Source organism: Mytilus californianus, unplaced genomic scaffold (assembly GCF_021869535.1).
Source record: "Mytilus californianus isolate M0D057914Y unplaced genomic scaffold, xbMytCali1.0.p SCAF_4, whole genome shotgun sequence".
Taxonomy (NCBI): Eukaryota; Metazoa; Mollusca; class Bivalvia; order Mytilida; family Mytilidae; genus Mytilus; species Mytilus californianus.
Window position 1 is genome coordinate 47,389,317 of NW_026262690.1, and position 22,489 is coordinate 47,411,805.

The window sequence follows — 22,489 nt, forward strand, 5'->3', positions numbered from 1 at the left end:
ACAAATTGTTGACTTCGTCCAAGCAAGACAAAAAAACATGATTGGAAACAATGTCCAGTGTGCTTCTTTTATTTTTTTTTACCTTGGATAATACTATAAATGGTTTAGTAAAATTACTTATGTCTAGTTTTCTACCTTCAATTCAAAAGAATGAATCATTATAATTTTATCTTTGAAAATCTTGTATTATTTTATGTAAACTAAGTTTGGTAATGAAATGGCTAATAAAATTAAAGTAACTAATATTATAATAGCACTTCTTCATTTATTTACAAATTAATTGGTTGTAAAAGCCTTTCAACGTCTGTGTAAAATCCTCACATAAAAAACAATGGTGTTACATAATAAAGAAAGAAAACAATTGATATGTGTATTTCTTTAAGTAGATAATCACTAAGGACGGAAACAATTGGTGAGAATCTAACAAAATCAATAGTAAATATAGACATTACTGACATTATTAGATATGTACATCAAATGATTATATGATTATAACAAAGCATAATCATGATTATAACAAACAAATGTATTAAAGAAGTGGATACATAGAAATGTCTCCTGCATAATGATTATGACTAAAAATATACATTTTAAGGTTGGCAAGTGAAAGTTAAATATAAATATCAAACTCACAAAGGATCTTGCAATCAGTACACTGACATTAGATACTAGATCTATAAAAATATACACATGTATAACAATTCAGAAACTGACAATCACAAAAGCTGAACCATACGAAATGGATCCAAGAAGTGTGACCCATATCACTCATGCATGTTCATCTTCAACATTTATAGAGATCAAATGTGTTTAACCTTTTACTTTAAGTAATTGAGAATGGACCCAATGCTTATCAGTGATAGTGAAATCTGGTCAAACCCTTATTTGGCATACTGTAGATTCATTTATTTTAGTGGAGACCAATTTTCATGGGTTGAGGAAAAAAGTGTTTTTCATGGATTTGTTAAAGTATGCATAGAAGTCTATAAAATAAATTGTACTTCGTTGTACATTCAAATTATGTGGTTTACCTATACCCACACAATTTGGTATCTCAAGAATAATAATGTCCACCGTATATATCTAACTGTTCATTTCATAATCAAGTTTCAAGCTGATGTGACCAATAAATACCCTAAACAAAATCTTTAACCGACCTTAAACAAAACTTAAAACCTGATATGGGAGGGATGGATGGAAAAACTAACAGAGGGACACACAAATGGATGGATGCACAGACTTCAAAACATAATGCCCCTATATTATTGTAGGTAGGGCATAACCTTTTATTTTAAACTCAATGCCTATATTTAACACCAATCATAGATCTCTAAATAAACCAAAATTCATTGTTATAAAAAATAAACAGAAGTGCATAATGCCCTTGTACAGATTAACTTTTTACTGGTTTAGGAAATGCTATATGATGAATGGATGAATATTCAAACTAAAAGGTTCACTTAAATTTCACTGGTTTAGGAAATGCTATTTATGAATGGACGAATATTAAAACGAGGAAAAAATTCATTTTAGAAATATTCTTTATCAAAGACACAGTGCCTTAAATTTGCCACGAGAAGGAACAGGAAGGCCCAATATGAACTATGCCATATCAAATCTAAAATATAATACACATTTGTAATTTTTTTTTAAAGTTTTGCCCTACAACTATAAAATAATGGTGAATATCAATTAATTATCTTTAGCAGAATATAACTTGCACTTTCAAACTTGTGCAATCAACATAGGTCAATATTCACAAACATTAGTGTCCTAACCCTTAATTTACAAAAGGAGGCAAAAGTAAAACTGCACAATGATTCCAGTAGCACCAAGTAAGAGGTTATGAAATATAGATACTACATGTACAGAAATAAATCTTGTTAGAATGATACAATAATGCTACTGTCAAAACTAAGAAAAGAAAAACTTCATGATACACTCCCTCCATATTTTCTTGAGATTTGAGGTATTGCATCTATTTACAGAAAATGTTTATATTGCACAAGTACTTGATTTATTTTTATTTGATATTATTCATTTGTACAGGACTTGTATATATGTGCTATCCACTATTTTAAATAAATAGACTTCTTAAAAACCAATCACAGGTATGATACTAATTGGTATCTATTCACTTTTCTTTTCTAGCTGCTTCTAATTAAGGAATAATTGTACATGTATTGCATTTTTTTATAATACAACATCAATCATTGATTTCACAATTTTAAATTGAAAACTGATATTTTGAACACTAACATCTATGATGGATGTGTCCAAGTATAAAATACATTGTGTAAATTCCTATTCAAATGCAATTACTAAATCAAGATTTTTAAATAAATCGGTACATTAACAGACACATCTTCTGCCATTGTACAGAGGAATCAAGCAGGTAAATCATGGAAATGATGTCCAATCAAAAAAGCTGTTACAAATTAATTGTTTGAGAAAATGTTTTGATAAATTCATAAAGTTTTCATAATATAATGGATGACTTTTGTCATGAATTTATTTGTAACTTGATGGCTTACAGTTCATGATCAATAGCTATAGAAATATTCCTACTAACTCACCATTTTTAAACTGAAATTTTTCAAGACGTCTATCAATTTTTTTATCCCTTAAAAGGATAAAGGGATATTTTTTTAGCTTCAACCATAATGTTAGACACATGATAATATAATAACATGCAGAATTAACACAAAAGTTTGATTTATAGCACTTAACACAAAAAACATACTAACAAATAAAGTATAAAAATAATACATATATAATCACATGATCTATGGCAATTTAGAATAGAAAAATGTGCAATATGATTTACATAATAAGTAGCAACATATTTAAGAGCATTTAAATTAAAGATAGAATGAATGAAGGAAAAATGAGATTAAAATTGTGAAGAACAATTACGATACAAATGGAATGTTATCACACCATACTGTGGAAGTTAGTTTTTCTAACATTTTACATAACTTGAAAATACCATTCATAGGACATTCTCTCTGATATGTTTGTCTATCTAGAATAAAATTATATAAAAATAGTTATTCAAGATGTATTTGTCAATCATCTTTTAAATATTCATTTGTGGGATTTTTAGTTTTATCATTTCATTATCTTGTGTGTCTCACAATTACATAGTTTTATTCAACACTCATTGTGAGAATTATCTTTATATTATCTGGATGGACGGACCTAATTTTGAACATCTTATTCCCAAGTTAACAATGGAAAACAGAATATTTTGCAGCTAATACAAGCTGAATAAAAAGTACCATCTTCATTTAAATTATGAAAATAAACAGAATAGTGATAAACATTTAATTCAAAATGATATTATTGCCTAATATGAACATAGTTACTTAATTTTCTTTTGATTGGAAAAAATCAGTAAAATTTCAACTAATTATGAGCACGAGAACTAATTCAATACCAAAATCTTTATTCTTTGTATGTAAGTTTGCATAGCATTTCAAACAATTGCTTTTCATGATTTGAGTATTTAATTGTTGGAATTGAAGTGATGAAGAATACAAATATAACTTGTTGTCTTATTTCAACATACATACACTTTTCTCTTACTGACCTATACTGATATTGAAGAGTGAATTTCTGGACCTGAGTTTAATTTTACAAATTACATTCTTCTTTAATACAGGAAAGGTTTTTTGGGGTTTTTTTTTGCCATGTAAATTCTCCAAATATAAAAAAATCATGTACTACCATTACTAGTAATTTTTTTAGACTTTCAGAGGAAAGGCTATGAGAATCAATCATTCATACATTTAAATGCCATTAATTAATAAAGTTTTCATATTTTAACCATAAAAGAAAAATTATTTAACATTTTTAAGTATTTATCTTAATAATTTAATTTTATCATCAAAGTTACAATTTTCAGGAAATTAGCAAAATTAGTAAACTTCAGAAATGTTTTTGCTAAATTATCATGGATCACAAGTATCACCAAAATACTTTTTGCAAGCAAATAGAAAAATATAAGATACTCTTCCCTTATAAATACCTTTTTTTTATGATGATTGTGCGATATATTATTTCTTTACATGTAGGAGTCAAATTTTCAAGATTTTGTGTGATTTCACCATTTTGTTGAATTTAGCCTATTGGCTCCAAATATGACACCCTTTTCCACTGAATTCAATTTAACTTATACAGTGAAAGTTTGTTAGTCTAATGTCACTAGATTTAAATGAGTTAAAATAAAAGGGATTACATATAGCATAATCTAGGTTTCAATTCATTCAAATAATTGTATTTCACAAAAGTATATAAACTTAAAAGTACATTTTACCCATTGGACGGTAATAGCATGGAACAGCACTTCACAAACAGAATATTACATATAATAATACCACAACATTAATTACCATTTAAAATGGTTCAGAAAACAAGCATTAATTATTTCCTAAAAGCTCTGATTTTAGTCTATTGGCTATAGCTTTTCTCATTGCTAATTTTTTCTCCTCTTCTGGATCAACCTTCTTTTGTTGCTCCCCTTGTAACGCTGATCTTGCATTTCTTGCTGATACAGGTCTTTGTGGCTGTGTTTGTTCTGCATCTAAAAGCTGCTTTTCTCTTTCTTTCTTTTTCATTGCTACCAGTTTGTCTCTTTGCTGTTTTAAATATTCCTGTCTTTTCTTTAATTCATCAGGACTTAGTTTAGATAAAGCAGCCTAAAAGGTTCAAATAAACTGTCACTTAGTTTAATTTTTAAAATATAAGCACAGACTTGTGAATGAAGCCCATTACCGTCTTAAAGTGTGTATAGTACGCAGGTTTTTACCCTAGGAATGATTTCTGAAAAGGGAGGTGCGTATTATGTATGGCTACACTGTTCTTTCCGACCAAGAAACCAGGTGGTCTGGAGGAAAATACTTTCGTAGCATAAATGAGATCGTTGTTTTGTTTTACATGTATATTTGTACCTTTTTGTATCTGATTTGTAATGTTATATGCAAATAAAAATCATTTAAATGCTTAAGTAGTTGTTTTTGTGTTTTCTTGTGTTCTTCTTTGCCACCTTGTGGTTGCATTTGATCATGTCCAAATTTAGAGATCCTGTCAATGACCAAATTAGTGTAGGTGTTACCCAGAGTTTATAACTTACTTTATATATGTGTTCTAACAAGGAATACAGAAGGTAAACGTATGAAAATTGAATGAAACACGCTCGTTTGATGATAGCGGCCATTGTTTTTTTTACTTCACATGTCATGTGACTTTTAAGGGTTGCAAAGTCATGATTTTAAACACATTTAATATTAATTTCAGCAATAATTTATCAACATAAATATTACAATTTATTTATTTATAGTGTAATTAAGAATATTCATAATGATTTCGAATTCAGTACAAGATTCACTGACTGCGATATGCATTTAAACAACTTCCCAGTTAACACTTCCTGTTGTTCTCAATCAAACACATCCGTGGGAACAATAAAGAATCAAACATCGTTTGCTAAATTATTTAATCTACAACAATATTTTCATTATCCTGTAATCAACCAGGACTGGAATTCAATTTGTCTCCGAAAAAGAAATCACTTTTCAATGGACGCACTTTACTAAGTTTCAAGTTGGGATTTTTTCAGAAAGATCTTGCTTGTTAAGCATAAGAAGAACCTTTTTTCTTAAGTTTGAAGGGTAAAAAAGGGGGTGCATACTATGCATGAGTGCGTTTTATACACACCAAAAGACAGTATATCTAATCAAATTAGTTAAACTGCAAAAAAACTACATGTATATGTTAGACTCAGATCAACGTCCAGTCTCTAATAGTCGTCTGTTCCTGTAATCGATGTCCAGTGTGACGTCACATTCTCAAATAAGTGTCCAATATTTTTACCCTTTAATCGACATCCGCTATCGTTATGTATAACCAAAACAACGTCCGCTATCAGAGTCGATATCCAATATCATTCAATTGTTTATTTTAGTTTGATCTTTTTATATAATCTGTATAGTTTTGTCTTGGTGTACAGCTGCTTAAAAAAACTAATTGTTTTCTTATATCTTTTATCAAAATAAAAGGACAAACATCAGAAAATGATAATAAGACAACCACCGACGTCATATTACATGTACATGCACATTTTGAATATTTTAGTGAATGGAGTCCTAACGATCTATGTTGTTGTAGTCCTTTCATATTCATATAAATGTGGATATACTACAAGGAGACAACAACCCAACAACAAAGATAATCGAGTGACATCTAGAGGGCAATATACACTGTCTTAAACAATAAACAGAAATAAAAAGTACAGCCAATTGTTGAAAAGTATTTTCATTTAGACTTTGTAAGATTTAAAATCTTATATATTTTTCAACAACTTTTTGAGTTTTAGGTTAAACCCACCAATTAATAAAGTTGTGATGTCATTGCGGCAAGTTCGTAAAAAGGACTTTGGACGTCGATTTGATAGCAAGAAGAAAGACGTCGATTAGAGGGGCATGAATTGGCCGTCAATTTGGAATCTTTTTTTAATATGATGTCAGATTTGGACGTCGATTTGAGGAACGGATGTCGATAAGAGACCGGATGTTGATCTGAGTCTTACATATATACAAGCAGATATCCCTGTTAAAATACTTTAAGTTAAACTATCACATAGCTACATGTATACAGAAGTGGATATTTCTTTTTTAGTACTTTAAGTTACACTACCATCAAGCTACATGTTTTCTTGGATATCCCTGTTTTTAAAAGTACTGCCACACATTAATATTCACAAGGATCTCCATTTCAGATCACAATTTTCGTGTTTTTTTTTCTGGGTGTAAAACATCAAAAGATACTAAAAAATTCACTTCTCCTTTTTAGATGAAACATTAAACCACAAAATGGATAATTATTTCAAAATGCATGGTAACCAAAACTTACATGAGCTGCATTTAAGTTCGCAGCATTGGGACTAGTTGGTATATCTGTTTTAGCTTGTGCTAACCAGTTAGCAGCAGCTTCTGAACTGGACACATTATCTCTCTGACTAGGTGTAACAATAACGGTTGGCTAAAATGACAAGAATTATAAAATTTAAAACATATCAAGTCGTGTGATACTGCATTAAAATGACTAGAATTAACAAATTAAAAACATAACAAGAATAAATGATATTATATTCACCATGGGGGACCTACATTTGCACAATTTTGAATTATTACAGGTTTTACGTTTGCACAAATTTTACTGTATTTTACTTGAGTTTTTATCCTGAGCTTTATAATTTTTTGTTAAAAATTAATTAAATTGATAGATCATTTATATAATCAAAGAAGACTTTCTTCGTTTATACAAAAAATAACTAGTCGCTCACCTGCATCTTCAACAATGGCCACTTTTTAGTAAAAATCAGCATTTAAGGGGAACAACTCTATTAAGAGTTAATTGACAACTTCAGTAATGTTGACATATTTGTAGACCTTATCCTGCTGTTTTTTTTTCCTTTTTAAAGTTTCTATTTATCTATTATAGTTTTCAAGATAACAGGCAAAAAATGCAAATTTTTTTTTTAAATTATCATTAAAAGGCAATAACTCCAAAATAAGTTGACTGAAGATTTCGGCCATTAGGGCTCATTTCTAGATCTTGTCTTGTTGATCATTTGTGCTATTCAAAGTTTTTATATATCTGTTACGGTTTTGAAGATAATAGGCAATAATCGGAAAAATCATCATTAAAGGGCAATAACTTCAATAGGGTTCGACTTAAGATTTTGGTCATGTTGGCTTATTTGTAGATCTTGTCTTGTTGTTCATTTTTGCTTAGTATTGTTTCTATCTATCTGTTACAGTTTCAAAGATATTAGGCAAAAACGCAAAAAAATGGTAAAAGTAGTTATTTAAAGGCAATAACTCTAATAAGGAGTCTTCTGACCATTTTGGTCATGATGACTTATTTGTAGATCATGTCTTGCTGATCATTTTTGATTCTTAAAGTTTCTGTCTATCTATTAAAACTTTTGATTAAATTTGGCCCAGTAGTTTCAGAGGAGAAGATTTTTGTAAAAGAGGACGAATTCAAAGTGATGAGAAAAGCTCACTAGGCCTTTCGGCCAGGTGAGCTAAAAAGCAAAGCTTTGAAAAAATTAGTTTGTCTTTCGTGGAAATGAACATTTTGTGTATAAAAACCATATTCTAGAATAAAACACAGTATTAAATCTCTTTTATGCTTTCATTTGAAACAGTCTTTCACATTTTTTGGCAGTATTATAGACTCACTGGTGACATATTTTCCATTTTCAGTAGCATTTGACATGAAATAATCTTAAAAACTGCCATAAACTTTCTCGGCTGGAAGAACTGGCAATCATAAATCCTAGGCGTGTTTAAACTATTTTTATATCTCAGTTGACGAATGTTTTATAATTTTTGTATCAGAAAATTTAATTGATTCGCTCAAACTTTTCCACAGGTAAATTTCTCGCAAAATTTGGAAAATTGTTCATGCAAACTTTAGAATTCAGGCTTGTAAAAGTGTTGTAATATGACTGATAAAAAGAAGGCATAAAAAAAGTTTGATCTTGGTAAATGAAAACTTTTAAATTGAACAAAATCAGGAATTTCATTTCAGTCATTTGTTTTTTAAATCAGACATCAGACATATTTTTATGCCCCATTAATGGGCATTATGTTTTTCGGTCTGTGCGTCCGTTCGTTCGTCTGTCCCACTTCAGGTTAAAGTTTTTGGTCAAGGTAGTTTTTAAGAAGTTGAAATCCAATCAACTTTAAACTTAGTACACATGTTCTCTATGATATGATCTTTCTCATTTAAATGCCAAATTAGAGTTTTGACCCCAATTTCACGGTCCACTGAACATAGAAAATGATAGTGCGAGTGAGGCATACGTGTACTATGGACACATTCTTGTTTTTAAATGACATCCAAAGGATATTTGTGATCAAGTTTGGTTTATTTCGGCAGTTTCAGAGGAGAAGATTCATTGAAAAAGCTAGATGACAGATGACAAACACTAAGTAATGGCAATATCTCATATTTGCCCTTTGTGCTAAAAATGTACATAATTCTCACAGCTGCTTTCAAGTCTGTTTGCTTTACTGGTTTTGCTGGTGGTGGCTTGCTGACCACAGGTTGTGCCACAGGTTGTGGTTGTGTTGGCTGTGATGCCTGTGGTTTTGGTTGAGATATACTTAAGGCAATCAATTTATCTTGGACAGGTTTGGTTGGTGTTGATCCCTGAGATAATTCTTGAATTGCCTGGAAATAACAAATATCTTCAACGGGTAATCACTTGATCTCATAGTCAAAGATCTAATTATAATGAATGGAAGTTATTCATAAAATATTTGAATCAGGAATATCTGAATATAGATATAAATAGATATAATTTTTAATATTCTTAATCAATTGAATCTATGAATTTCACTTCACTTTTGAATATAATTCAAATTTTCATAAACTGAACTGCCTTTTTAAGAGGGAATGATACATGTACTGCTTTTGATATTGTTAAATGCATATTTTTTCAAGTGGCTTGGTCCTTTACAGCCAGGTTCACTTTGATTCTTTTGTTCAAACACTGCATGTGTGCTTATATGTGGACACTCAAGGTGTCATATGGAGGAGTGCCTAATAAACTGCCTCCCAAAGATGAAGAAAATACTCATCTTATTGACTATCATTAGTAAGTGGGTTCATGATTTTTTAAAATATGACTTTGAGAATATTTTTGTTCCTAAACAGGATATAAAGTAATGTACATGACAGAATACTGGGCTACAAGTTTTTTTTAAATGATAATGAATTTCCAAATTCTTTACCTGTTCATATTTTTTATGTTCTTTTGCTTTTTCATTTTGTAATCTGTTCTGTTCTAATACCATAACATTTGCCAATTCCTCTTTTTCCATAGTTTTTCTCTTCTTTTCTTCCATTTCATATTCTTTTTTTGACTGCCTGTATGAAAAATGAAGCAGGTCATAAGTTATTTTAACAAAGATCAATCCATTCATTTGAGACAGGCAATTCCATCCCCCCCCACAGTTTTTTTTATTCATTTCTTCCCATACACTTCACAAAAAATTAAGTGCCATCCTTTATCATCAATATTATAGTTATTCAAGTGCCTGCATCTCTCAGATCAAGGACCAACCATTATTTTTCCATAATCCTGATGCAGTACCATTATCTATCATAAAATGTTGTTGTTCAGATGTCAGACATGTTTACCTTACAATCATTCTACAAGTCTAAAATAGTTGAACTAAAATATGCAAAGCTATGAAGGTGGAACATCTTAATTCATGATATTGGCCCATGACCATAAATTGGTGAAGTTAGGGGTGAGTTGTAATGCGCTTCAATATCTATTTTTAAGTTCACCATTTTTAATTTTACTCTGAACCTTTTTAGGGTTAACAAACATTGTTAAGATCATCATGATTACCCTGATTGACACATAAAGGGTTTGGAATAAAATCTTTGAATGTTACTTACTCCATAACTTTAGCCAGGAGTTCTTCCTCTGCCTCTTCTGCAGTTTTTGCTTTCTTGGGAGGAGCGGTTGTAAAACTGTCTGGTATACTACCTGTAGTTTTAGCCATCATTCTTAATACCTGCTCTTGGAGCTCAATATTTTTTAAAGTCATTATTCTAACAAACATACCAAAATCATCCATAGCTAAAACCATTTCAAATATCACCTACAAAAATAATTATCTAAATTATATATATTTTCTCGTTATACTTAATTATTTCTTAATTGATACAGAAGCACTCAAAAACTAACAAAAATTTCTTGGATATACATATCACAGACTGCTACAAAAAGGTTGTTACAATCAATAGATGTATCAGACAGGCTATCAAATGACCATTTTTACCCATTTTTGGTGTTTTTGCAAAACTTATTGTGGATAGAAACCGAAAACAGCAATCAAAGGCACAATAGCTCTGAGGTGGAAGAAGATACATGAAAGGATAACTTGAATTACAATGAAAGAAGACTACACCAACCCAGCTTGCTACATGTATGTGCCATTGTTGCTTTCGTCATATTTTTTTCTTCCAAAAATAATATATTTTCACATGTCTCCACCAAAACAGATTTAACTAAACATAAAAGTCTCCTAATACTGTTGATTCAAATTTAATTTTCTATAATTCCATACATTGCATCTCAGTATGTTCAACTTGAGGGAAGCAAATATACCAGGAATTGATTAGGATTCACTTGAAAGTTTCTGTTGAAGGTGGCTATTCACTTAAGGTATTCTGGCTTCCTTTGTCAATAAAAACTGGCCACCATGATTTTAGTAAAGTGTGTTGAAAGTTGGGTTTAACACCAACATCAATCAATCAATCATGAATTGGTATAGTTGTTCACAGCTATTTGTTTTTTTGTTTCAATATAAACATACTTTAAAAAGTGCTAAATACTGTGAATTCCCTTATTTTCGTGGGTTCCAATATTCGTGGCTTCAGGAACAATTGTTCTTTTGTGGAAACTTGGTTTGTGGTTTAGAAGATTTACACTACCTTGAACATTCGAACTCGTTGTTCACCATTACTCACGAAATCCACGAAAGTTGGTATCCCATGAATAATAATGAATCCACAGTATATCCAATGTGAATTTTGAAAGTTGGCAGGTATTGACATCTAAGTTTCCTCCGAAACTTAAATTTGAGCAACACTAAACCAACAATCTATCATGAACTGTTATTGTTGTAGTTATCATATTTGAAATTGGTTCAAAATCCTTCATTAACTGATTCTTTTATGTTTGTTCTTATGTTGTGCTGTTACACAATTGTCCCTGATCAGGGGTTAGGTTTTGAGCACTTGTTAACATTTAAAACCCAGTCATTTTCCATATTTGCTTGTCCCAAGTCAGGACCTGTAAAATTTTAATAAAAATTTAATTTCCTTGAGTTAGACAATTGGACTGACATTGTAACAACATATGTCAGACATTTCAAACTTTTCTCATATAATTATCTGGACTGAGTATGTCCCAGGTCCTACTGTATCATGAGAGCTAAGCATGGACTGTTGATCCCTAAAGGTAATTGCTGGTTCCCTAGGACTGATAACATTCCGCTTCTATAAATAAAATTCATATGCTCCTTTCTAGAAAGTATAAAAAGTAAAGGCTGCACCTCCCTTTTCGCCACGAGAATTCGGGGAAAAAAACTTTTTGTAACTAGTTGAAAACTACTTATGAAACTCTGGTAATTTCAAATCGTGTGTGATCGTTTGCGGTATTTTCATGGAAAAGTCTGTTTTCCATCATCAAGTAGAAGTTGAAAATGCTTGTAGAACACATCATGAGTGTTAAAACAAGTCAGAATCACAAATAAACAATTGGGAAAGTTGTGTTTAATCTTAGCAGAAGTATGATTAGCATGATATAAATTGAAAATAAATATAGTGCGAAAGTGAGGAAAATCAATACTTAATAGATATCACTAGAATACGACTTTGAAAGTAAAACAATTTATTCCTTTAGTAAAATATTATTAAATATATCCATGACATTATATTTAATGTTTGAAGGATCTTAGCTAAAACAAAACACATGATCAGGATGTAACACCAAAACGGATGAATAAACAATTACATTTTGTAGTTTATACATCTTTATGCAAAAGCTGGTTTCCAGTTGACTTATACACTTTTTTCATTCCGTTTAATACAAGCGGATCCCAGTTTATGTTATGCAATGCTATGAAAAGAAACAAGAAATTTGTATTGAAGCACTTAATTTTGATATAATTTATCTGATTATATATTGGATTTTGAATTAAAATTGCAAATCAATATGGATTAGGTAAATTGTTAGTTTTGAAAATAATAAGGGCGCACTCTACAATTTCAATAACAAACATGGCTGAACCTTAACAACCTCAGGAAATTGAGTTTTTCTCTTATTTCTTGATCATCGTACTCTATAATCCGCACCCCTGCCTGGCAATTTTAATTTTGGAGTAAAAAAACCTATACAAGCACGAATTCAGTTAAGTATACATTTGTTTCTCTGTCTTTGTTTCATAAAATGATGCAGACGGTATTTTACAAACTTGTTACCGATCATGTCTTCAAATCAGTGTCTTGATGAGGTATAGAAATTATAAAATTGTAAAACACAGAAAAGGATATGTAAACACTCCTGGAAACATTCTACATTCAGCAGTATTGGATTTCAGAAGACCTGAAAGTCTTTCTTCCACCAAAAATTATCAGCAGAACAATATGTACAAATAAGATCTATGAAATAAGTCAATAACTAATTTTAAGGAGTATTTGGACAATATTGACTTAGGGCAGAGATCTTATTCCGCTTATTTAACAGTCAAAAGACCCCAAGTGATGGGAATAGCTCACCAGGCCCAACTTTGAGAAAGCTTATAATAAAACAATAAATATTACCAATAAACAAAACATAAAGCACCTGAAATATTTCTTTAAGATCATCTTTGGCATTCATTTCTTTAAATGCATTGATGATATCTTCATGTGACAGTTTGGTATCCTTCCTAAAGCCATCTAATAATGTGTTGATCTGAAAAACAAACAGAAATTTTCTTAATTTCTCTCAAACAGAAAAAACCTTAAAGTGCATGTATCATAATCAATTCATCCCATTTACATGTATATATCTTTTAGTAAACACATGATACTGCACACATTTTATAAAAACACAAATGACAGTTGTAGACTGGAACATGTATTTTTCATGTAGAAACATTCTTATATTCAGATGTATATCCTTTTTTTTCTAGTTTAAATTATTTTTATTTATTAAACTTTTTTTGTTTAATTTTTTTTTTTGGGGGGCGGGGGGCCATTCCTCATTGTTGCAGACCCAAATTTCACTGATTTATGTTCACCTCTTGTCAATGCTTTATGGGTAGACGTCTTATTGAAAACTGCAAGACGTCTTATAATTTCATTATCTATTTGAAAGCACAGCCAATTTTTACTGGCTGTACTATACAACACCTCCAGTTGTTTAAAAAAAAAGTTATTTCCCAATTCTTCTCTTTAATGTAGCCCTTGAACAATACAAATATTGATTATTTTTCCTGGTCTTTCCAGCACTATCCTTTCAGACACTGTAAATATCATTTTCATTTACTTATATTTACCATGTTTACAAAGAAAAGTTTCAACCAAATGTTGATCTGAAGAAATGCCAGAGCTTCAGATTGTATAAACAGGTTTCATTGTACCCATATAAATCTTACCAAATCATGATATGATGTATGCTGTTCCCTATACTCCTTACAGTCTTCTATACTTGGGTCAAAAACTAGAAAAAGAAACGAGCTACTTGTTAAGTGTCAACACATATAATTAGGTAACATTTATTTGAGCCCTACCCATGATTACTGAAACTATGCAGCTTTTCAATGGGAGTAAACATTTGCTTATAGTACACAAAATCAGATAAATCATTTTCAATGTATCTGCACTATTAATATATTCTTAAGCTTACAGATTTTGTGTAGGCATATATAATCATTCATGACTTATAAATATAAATATGATTTTGTGTACAGAGTAAATACTGAAGTTATTATAATTATTTGTCTCTAAAATCAATACATATATTGGTGCAGCAGAATTACCTGATTAGATTCATTACTGATTTTTGCTGGATTATTAATTCAATTCTATTAATATAAAATCTATTGTATCTTGATCTATTATTATGTAATAAACTTTTTATATTTGCATTTTATGTCAGGGGAAAACATAAAAGCACCAATCAATACTGACATTTTATATCTGTTTGAGATATTTTCGATTTATTTAGTATGTTTTACGTATCATTGTTTCATTAACTGAAAATAGCTTTCTTGGCAAGTTGGACATTTTCATTCTGAAATTGTCAGTAAAAATTCATGGTATCAATGTAAAACAAGATATTAGAAGTCAAATGTGTTACTAGTTATATCTGTAAATTTTCAAATTAGCAAGTCAGATTTCACACTATTCCTTCGATAATTCAGGTGTTCATAAATAAATATACATTCCAAAAGTTTTAAACAGTGAAGGATCCAGATTTTTTAAAAGAGAGGGGCTAATGGAATATATACAACAGAGCAGAAAAGGGGCGAAAATTTTGTTATGCCCTATGCCATATGGATTCCAAAAATTTGATAGGTTTTTTCCAAATTGAATCAAATTTTAGATCTGCATAAAGCAGTAAATGGAAGATCAAACACTTGCTTCACTTTGGAAAACCTAGCTATCAAATTTGGGGAATTAATTATGTTTATGTATTCATTTGCTCATCAAAGAATTTTTATAAATATTAAAATCAACATGTTAGAATATCTCTCAAAAGTTTTACAGTACAGAATGTAACTGTATATTGCTTAATAACTGAAGTTTTAAATAAATGAAACAAGGTACAACTTTAACAGTGATTTTGATTTACAAATGGTACAAATGTATATATTTACTGTTAAATTATTGTCTTTAAATTACAACTATGAAAATATATGGAAATAAACTGCTTCGCTGAGTGCAGCTGGATACGCCCGCAGAGGTCCAACCCTGAACAGTTGGGGCAAAAATGGACACAATATTCAAGCTTGATACAGGTCTGAAATTGGATTGTAATTAAATATTTGACAGATTATAGGTTTCTGAATAAATGCAGTCAAAGAATTTGAAATTGGTTATATGAATCGAATTTATATTCAATTAAAGATTTCTTGCTGTTGTGCAATACACTGTTCTGTTGCGCAATACTTAGTAAATCTGTTGTCAGACTATAAACAAATAAAGTTCAATTAATTCTCAATGTCATATTAGAAATTTATGAAAATGTAAAAAGTTTCATGAGAATTGCTGACAGCATTTTTGAGTTATTGTCCGAAAACTGGAAAATCCCCCCTTTTTTAATGAATAAAACACCATAACTCAGAAATGATAAAGGAAAAATTTATAAAATTCTAATAGGAGCTTACATCAATAGATATAAACAATTCACTAAAGTTTCATAAGAACTGCTGAAGTTATTATCAGAAAACTGGAAAATCCCCCCTTTTTTAATGAATAAAACCCCATAACTCAGAAATGATAAATGAAAAATTTATAAAATTCTAAATGGAGCTTACATCAATAGATATAAACAATTCACCAAAATTTCATAAGAGCTGCTGAAAGCATTTTTGGTTTTTTGTCCGAAAACTGGAAAATCCCCCTTTTTTTTATGAATAAAACCCTGTTACTCGGAAACGTAAAATCTTAAATACGTAAAAATCGAAAGGGAGCTAATGTCAATAGATATAAACAATTCACCACAATTTCTTGCAAGTTGGTGAAAGCATTCTTGAGTTATTGTCCGAAAACTGGAAAATCCCCCTTTTTTTAATGAATAAAACCCCATAACTCGGAAACATAAAATCTAAAATTTATAAAAAACGAAAGGGAGCTCACGTCAATAGATATAAGCAATTCACTAAAGTTTTATGCAAATTGGTTAAAGCGTTTTTGAGTTAATGTCCGACATGTGGACGACGGACGGACAGACAACGGTATACCATAATACATCCCGTAAACGGGCGCATAAAAACAGAGATAGGTCCCACCTGTATGTAATTTTGATAGTATAATGCAAAGGTTAAAATAAAAATGGCAATACTTTAAACATGCAAAAGTTTCAAAGTCAATGAACCATGACTAAGGGGATAGGGCCATATAATATCCATGGAAATGAGATGCACAAATACTTATACAACTGCATACTGAATATCATTGACTAAACATAAATGGTTCATCTTAAACTGACCTAAGTAACATGTAAACTACATGTCAAAAGACAAGAAGACTGATGGGGTGGACTGAATAATCTAAAAGAAATGTGTAATTCTTATACAAAGCATACCAACAAATTATTGACTACCAAGTACTAACAGACTTCCTTTAAACTGACCTAATCACAAACTTAAACATGTAAATAAAGCAAAACTTTCAAAGTCAATAAACCATGACTGAGGGGCAGGGCCAAATGATCTTCCTGGAAATGAGATGTGCCAATGCTAATACAACTGCTTATCAAATACATGTATCTTGGTCGTTTCGGTCCATTATACATGTACATTTTTTCTTAATGTCTGTGTCTATCAATGTTTTGAATAATGAAATAAGAGCTACATTTATTGACTGAGTAAGTAAATATTTCTTCATATATGATTATCATGATTATACTTTCTTATAAAGATAAATATGATGCAGTGTAAGGAAAATGTCAAAGATACAATAACATTTTTTTAAATAGAACCTTAAAATTGATAGAATGTTGATTAGGGTTAAAAGCAACAAAAAAAATGCATTTTAAACGTACATGCATCTGTGGAATTCCGTGGACGTAATTTCGTGAAACTGAAATTCAATGAAATATATTTTATCGATGCTTTTTATCTAGACTATATAACACCTCCTTTTCAACTTTTATTTTAATATATATCTGAAAAATATGAATTGTTCATATTTCACTTTTTTTATCTTCAGATGCAGTTCAACAAATTCAAAGTGCCTTTAAACAAAATTTCATAAAATCTGAAATACCCTGAAACATAACCAAATAAAACATTGTCACCCAGGTCAGGGCTCACACTACTTCAAAATCATAGGGAGAAGTGACTTCTCTATTTGAAACTGAGAGGGAGAAGTGGTGAGATTTGAATGAGACGTGCTCGTTTGCTCGGGGGCGCTACAATGTTTGGTTTTTACTACAATACAAAGGGCCATATGTATTTTTTTTTTTTTTTTATATTGTTCAATTTGTCCCTGGGTTTACAATAAAAGTAACAGTTCAAGTTCAAAGTTGTTTAATTTTATCATATCTAGTTGCACAATCATATTAGTCCTCTTGTCAGAAAAAAACAATTACTAGTAAATATCTAGCAACAATAAAAAAGATTTTTTTTTTATATCAAAAATGAAAAGAAAGTTCTTATATCAATCAAAATTCAATTAAAAATGTACTCTGTTATCATGTTAATGAAATTCAGTGTTTCTCATTAAAAAGTTGTATAAGTTAAGCTAATGGACATAGTATAATAGTCCCAGAGTTGAGCAATTTTAATTAATTAATAAATTGAAACAATGCATATACATTGAAATATATTTATCCAGTAGATCTAACCAAAAGTATATTAATGCGCGTGGAATGCTTAATTTTTCCTTTTGGGATCAATATTCTTCTGTCAGCTGTGCCATTCATGCATCCGTAGTCATTATTGTGAGAATCCTGATTTCGGTCATAGCTGGTCTGGTTCCGACTTCGATCAGTAGTTCGTACAATATTTCAATGGCGGACGAAGAAAATTTACAAAAATAAACGATGTTTGACACGCTATTAGGAAAGGAATATGACGTTTTTAATGCAATACATGGATAACAAATTTACTTCAGTCAAATTTCATCACGTTCTAATGAAGAAACAAACTTATTTTGCCGAAAGTTAGAATGATTTGATGTACACTCTCAAGTAACAAGTACCGGAAGTGATAAAAAATTGTCTTTATGAAATAACATGCAACCAACTTTAAAATCAATGCTTTAACATGTTTAACCTCTTTTCTGAAGAAAATTAATTGCTTATGTCTTTGATTTTCTTTACTTTTAAATGAAAAATTGCTGTTTCATCGACTTGGTAAAAATTGAATATTGTCGATGACGAAAGCGACTGAAAGCGAGTATTGTGAACAACAGGGCGACTAGATTTAGCTTTTGACGGTCGGGCAAAGCGAAGTGACGGACGGGAAAGCGACTTTGTTGCCCCAGTCGCATGGTAGCGTGTACTTATGATCACAGCAATTATTAAAAATAATGATATGTGTTATATACAATAAACTAATTAATTTCTAAATACTACTTACAAAGAGGACTATTTTAGTAAACAGATGAACACACTATGTTTGTTTTAAAAAAAATAAAAAATCATAACTAAAAGTGTAATAAAATAATTTTTTAAAGTTATAAAAGGTATATAAATGAAAGAATGCTGGACAACTCTGGCTGGAAACAACTAGGACTGAGTCAAATCGGACCGACTAATAAGTCAACTCGGACCTTCTATAAAGTGAACTTGGATCGTCTATTAAGTTAACCTCGGACTGTCTATAAAGAAACTCAGACAAAGTATTAAAAGAGGATTTGAACTATATAAATGCTTTAAAATTATTAGATGTTATATTTTACATGGCAATATCATTTACATGTTGCTGAATTTGCAAAACATAATAAAAAAAATAAACTGCTTCGCCAAGCGCAGCTGGATACAACCGCAGAGGTCAACCCTGAACAGTTGGGGGAAAAATGGACACAGTATTCAAGCTTGATACAGGTCTGAATTTGGATTGTAATTAAATATTTGACACATTATAGGTTTCTGACACAGAATAAATGTAGTCCAAGAACTTGAAATTGGTTATATGATTTGAATTTATATTCAATTGAAGATTTCTTGCTGTAGTGCAATACACTGTGCTGTTGCGCAATACGTAGTAAATCTGTTTTCAGACTGTATACAAAGAATTAGCAAAATAAATTGTGACCCCCAATTTTTCTTTGGAAAATTGACAATTACTTAAATCTTAAGGGAAACAAAAATGACATCCCCCCCCCCCCCCCGCAGATTTTTTTTTTACCCCCCTCCAAAAAAAATATTTTAAATTTTCTTAAATCTTGAAGAAAAAAATGCCCCCCCCCCCCCCCCCCAACTTTTTTTTTGTGGTACAATTTCAGAGCAACCAAAATACTACTTTTACACAAGTTATTGTTTTGAAACTAGAAAAATGCTTGTTTAGGACCCCTTTTTGGCCCCTAATTCCTAAACGGTTGGGACCATCACCCCCAATTACAATCCCAACCTTCCTTTTGTGGTATTGAACCTTTTGTTTAAATTTCATAGAGAACCATAACACTTAAACTAAAGTTATTGTCCAGAAACCAAATGTCTTCGGACGTCGACGATGTGATAGCAATAAAAAAATTTGTTTAATGTGATTTCAAATTTTTACTTTTCTTTATCAAATTATAATAAAACTGTATTTAAGCCAAAAAAGTCTATGTTGAATTTGTTATTTTAAAGTCAAATCGGACGGTCTATGATACTAACAATGTATAAACATATATTATATTATATAAAATGTTATAAAAAAGCGTCATTCAATCTTCAACAATAAATATGTCAATACAAATTGTCCCTGGTCCAAAAGTTGTGATTTTGAATTGTCTATATATACGTCTGTCCAAAGACAGTCTGAGTTGTCTTTTTTGTCATTTGACTTGTATACTCAAAATGGGCGTCAAAAAAAGAGACACAATCTTTTTCTTTAAAACATTTATACAGTCAAAACTCTTATTTTTATACTTTGTCTGAGTTGGCATTATAGACGGTCTTTGTTGAATTTACAGACGGTTCTGAGTTTACTTACTGATGGTCCCAGTTGACTTCATAGACGGTCAGAGTTGTCTCGCACCCAAATGAAACTATATACAATGTACAACAAAATCTCTTTTAATATTGAATAAAAATATTGTAGAAACTGAGACTACTATAACGCAGGTAGTCTGAGGGCGAAACCACTTTTAATACATAGCTGAAGTGGTACATGTACATGGCCGAAACGGAAGCAAGTTAACTCGTACCATTGTAAACTCGTACCACGTAAACTCGTACCAACGTAAACTCGTACCACTGGGAAGTCGTACCAATCAGAACTCGTACCACTGCAAACTCGTACCATTAAAAATATATTCAAAAATACGAATGTTTTATGATTTTTTTGGGGGTAAACTTAACAAAAAAAGTTGAATTACTTGAATTGTATACTAGATTTTAATAAAAACTTAGACATAAATACGAATGTTTTATGATTATTTTTTTTAAGCTTTATACAAAAAATTAAAATATCTTTGAATTTTATACCAGAATTTAATGAAAACTTAGACAAAATAATATATGATATATATGTGAAATAATATATGATATATATGTGAATAAAACATAAGGTGTATTTCTTGAGAGAAAAAAATAGTAATATTTGATGTTTTGTTAATTTTTATACATGAATGTTCTTGAAATTGTGGTAAATAAAGCATCAAAATGAAACATATTCTTTGTTATTCTGCCAACACTACCATTACGCCTACTGGTCATTCACAATACCATTAGACACATCATTAAAAAAGAGGGGCGAAAGATACCAGAGGGACAGTCAAACTCATAAAAAAGACAAACAGGCAAATAATAGTACACAAGACACAACATAGAAAACGAAAGACTAAGCAACACAAACCCCACTTAAAACCGAGAGTAATCTCAGGTGCCATTTCATATATTGGCTACTTTTCCTAAAAGACCTATGCATATCTTCCACTACAGGTGATATTTATAAATTAGAAGAATGATAATGACCTATTATTTATATCAAATAAAAGCATGGTCATATTCTGCTACAAAGTGCTGAATATTATATAAACATATATTATTTCATACTTTCTAACTGTTGGTCATAAACAATTTTAAACCTTTAAAACACAATTAATAAATTCTTTCATTAAATAAAATTCCTTTTAGAAACAATAGAAAAATACACAAATCTATTCAATGTTACCGATTTGGAATGATTAAAAATTAAATCAAATAGTTGTCAGTAAAAGTTTAAAAAAGAGTCTATTCAAGAGAGACAACAAAGCCAATCTGCCACGGTTTTCTCTGTGGTACGAGTTAGCCGTGGTACGAGTTTGCATTGGTACGAGTTTTTTTTTAGTGGTACGAGTTGACATTGGTATGAGTTTACAATGGTATGAGATAACTATAATTCGCCGAAACGACCAAGGCCGAACTGGCTCCATTGCTGAATTATCTTGTTTCCTGAACAGGAATCTTTGTCCTTTGATATTTATGGATATATCATTTAGCTGTCTCTTTGCTGGTATTACGTACGTCTTGATAATCCGTAGATTTAACGTAAGGTCAGCCAAATGAACGAAAGAACATAATTACTGGAGTTGTGGGCTGATATCGAGTGAGGGAGTGATTCCTACAAGAATTGTGTCGAGCTTACTGTGCTGTGACTGTCTGACAAAATACATACTTATGCAATTTGCTTCCATGAAGGTTAAAACTGGAACCTGAAATAATGGATTGCCAAGAAATGTAAGAAGTTCATCATAAACCCAGTCTGATCTAGCCATCTTGGAAAGAGTGCTTGCTTGTCAACAAGGAAGTCTCGCGTAGTTACCCGAGAACCTAAGCGGTGTTGTGAACACTTCTTACAGATTATTTTGTTCTGGAAAAAATGTTGGAATAAATTTGCAAGAATAAACCTCAAGTTTAATATTTAAATGTTTATACAAAACGAAACAACCTTTTTATTAAAAAAAGTGCATAAATTTATATTTCAGATTCTAGAAAATTAGTGCTAAGTTACTAAAGTGGAACAATTTTCGTACATTTTTTTGTCTGTTA

General features: G+C 30.6%; 1 protein-coding gene across 1 annotated transcript; it reads right to left on the bottom strand.

Moving 5' to 3' along the window:
- Window positions 1-245: 245 nt before the first annotated feature.
- Window positions 246-22,269, bottom strand: LOC127738145 (cilia- and flagella-associated protein 36-like). The gene is made up of 8 exons (XM_052249284.1): window positions 22,116-22,269; window positions 14,238-14,302; window positions 13,442-13,552; window positions 10,486-10,691; window positions 9,810-9,945; window positions 9,061-9,246; window positions 6,913-7,041; window positions 246-4,700 (listed from the first exon to the last, which is right to left on the bottom strand). Exons 1-8 carry the CDS (start codon window positions 22,213-22,215, stop codon window positions 4,422-4,424), a joined length of 1,212 nt encoding a protein of 403 aa, XP_052105244.1. The 5' UTR covers window positions 22,216-22,269; the 3' UTR covers window positions 246-4,421.
- Between the last annotated feature and the right edge of the window lie 220 nt (window positions 22,270-22,489).

Excerpts from the sequence above, each read along its gene's own strand:
- LOC127738145 (XM_052249284.1), bottom strand. The coding sequence starts at position 22,215 with ATGGCTAGATCAGACTGGGTTTATGATGAACTTCTTACATTTCTTGGC. Across the intron at positions 13,553-14,237 it reads ATACATCATATCATGATTTG|ATCAACACATTATTAGATGG; the intron begins GTAAGATTTATA and ends TTTGTTTTTCAG. Across the intron at positions 9,247-9,809 it reads AACATAAAAAATATGAACAG|GCAATTCAAGAATTATCTCA; the intron begins GTAAAGAATTTG and ends TGTTATTTCCAG.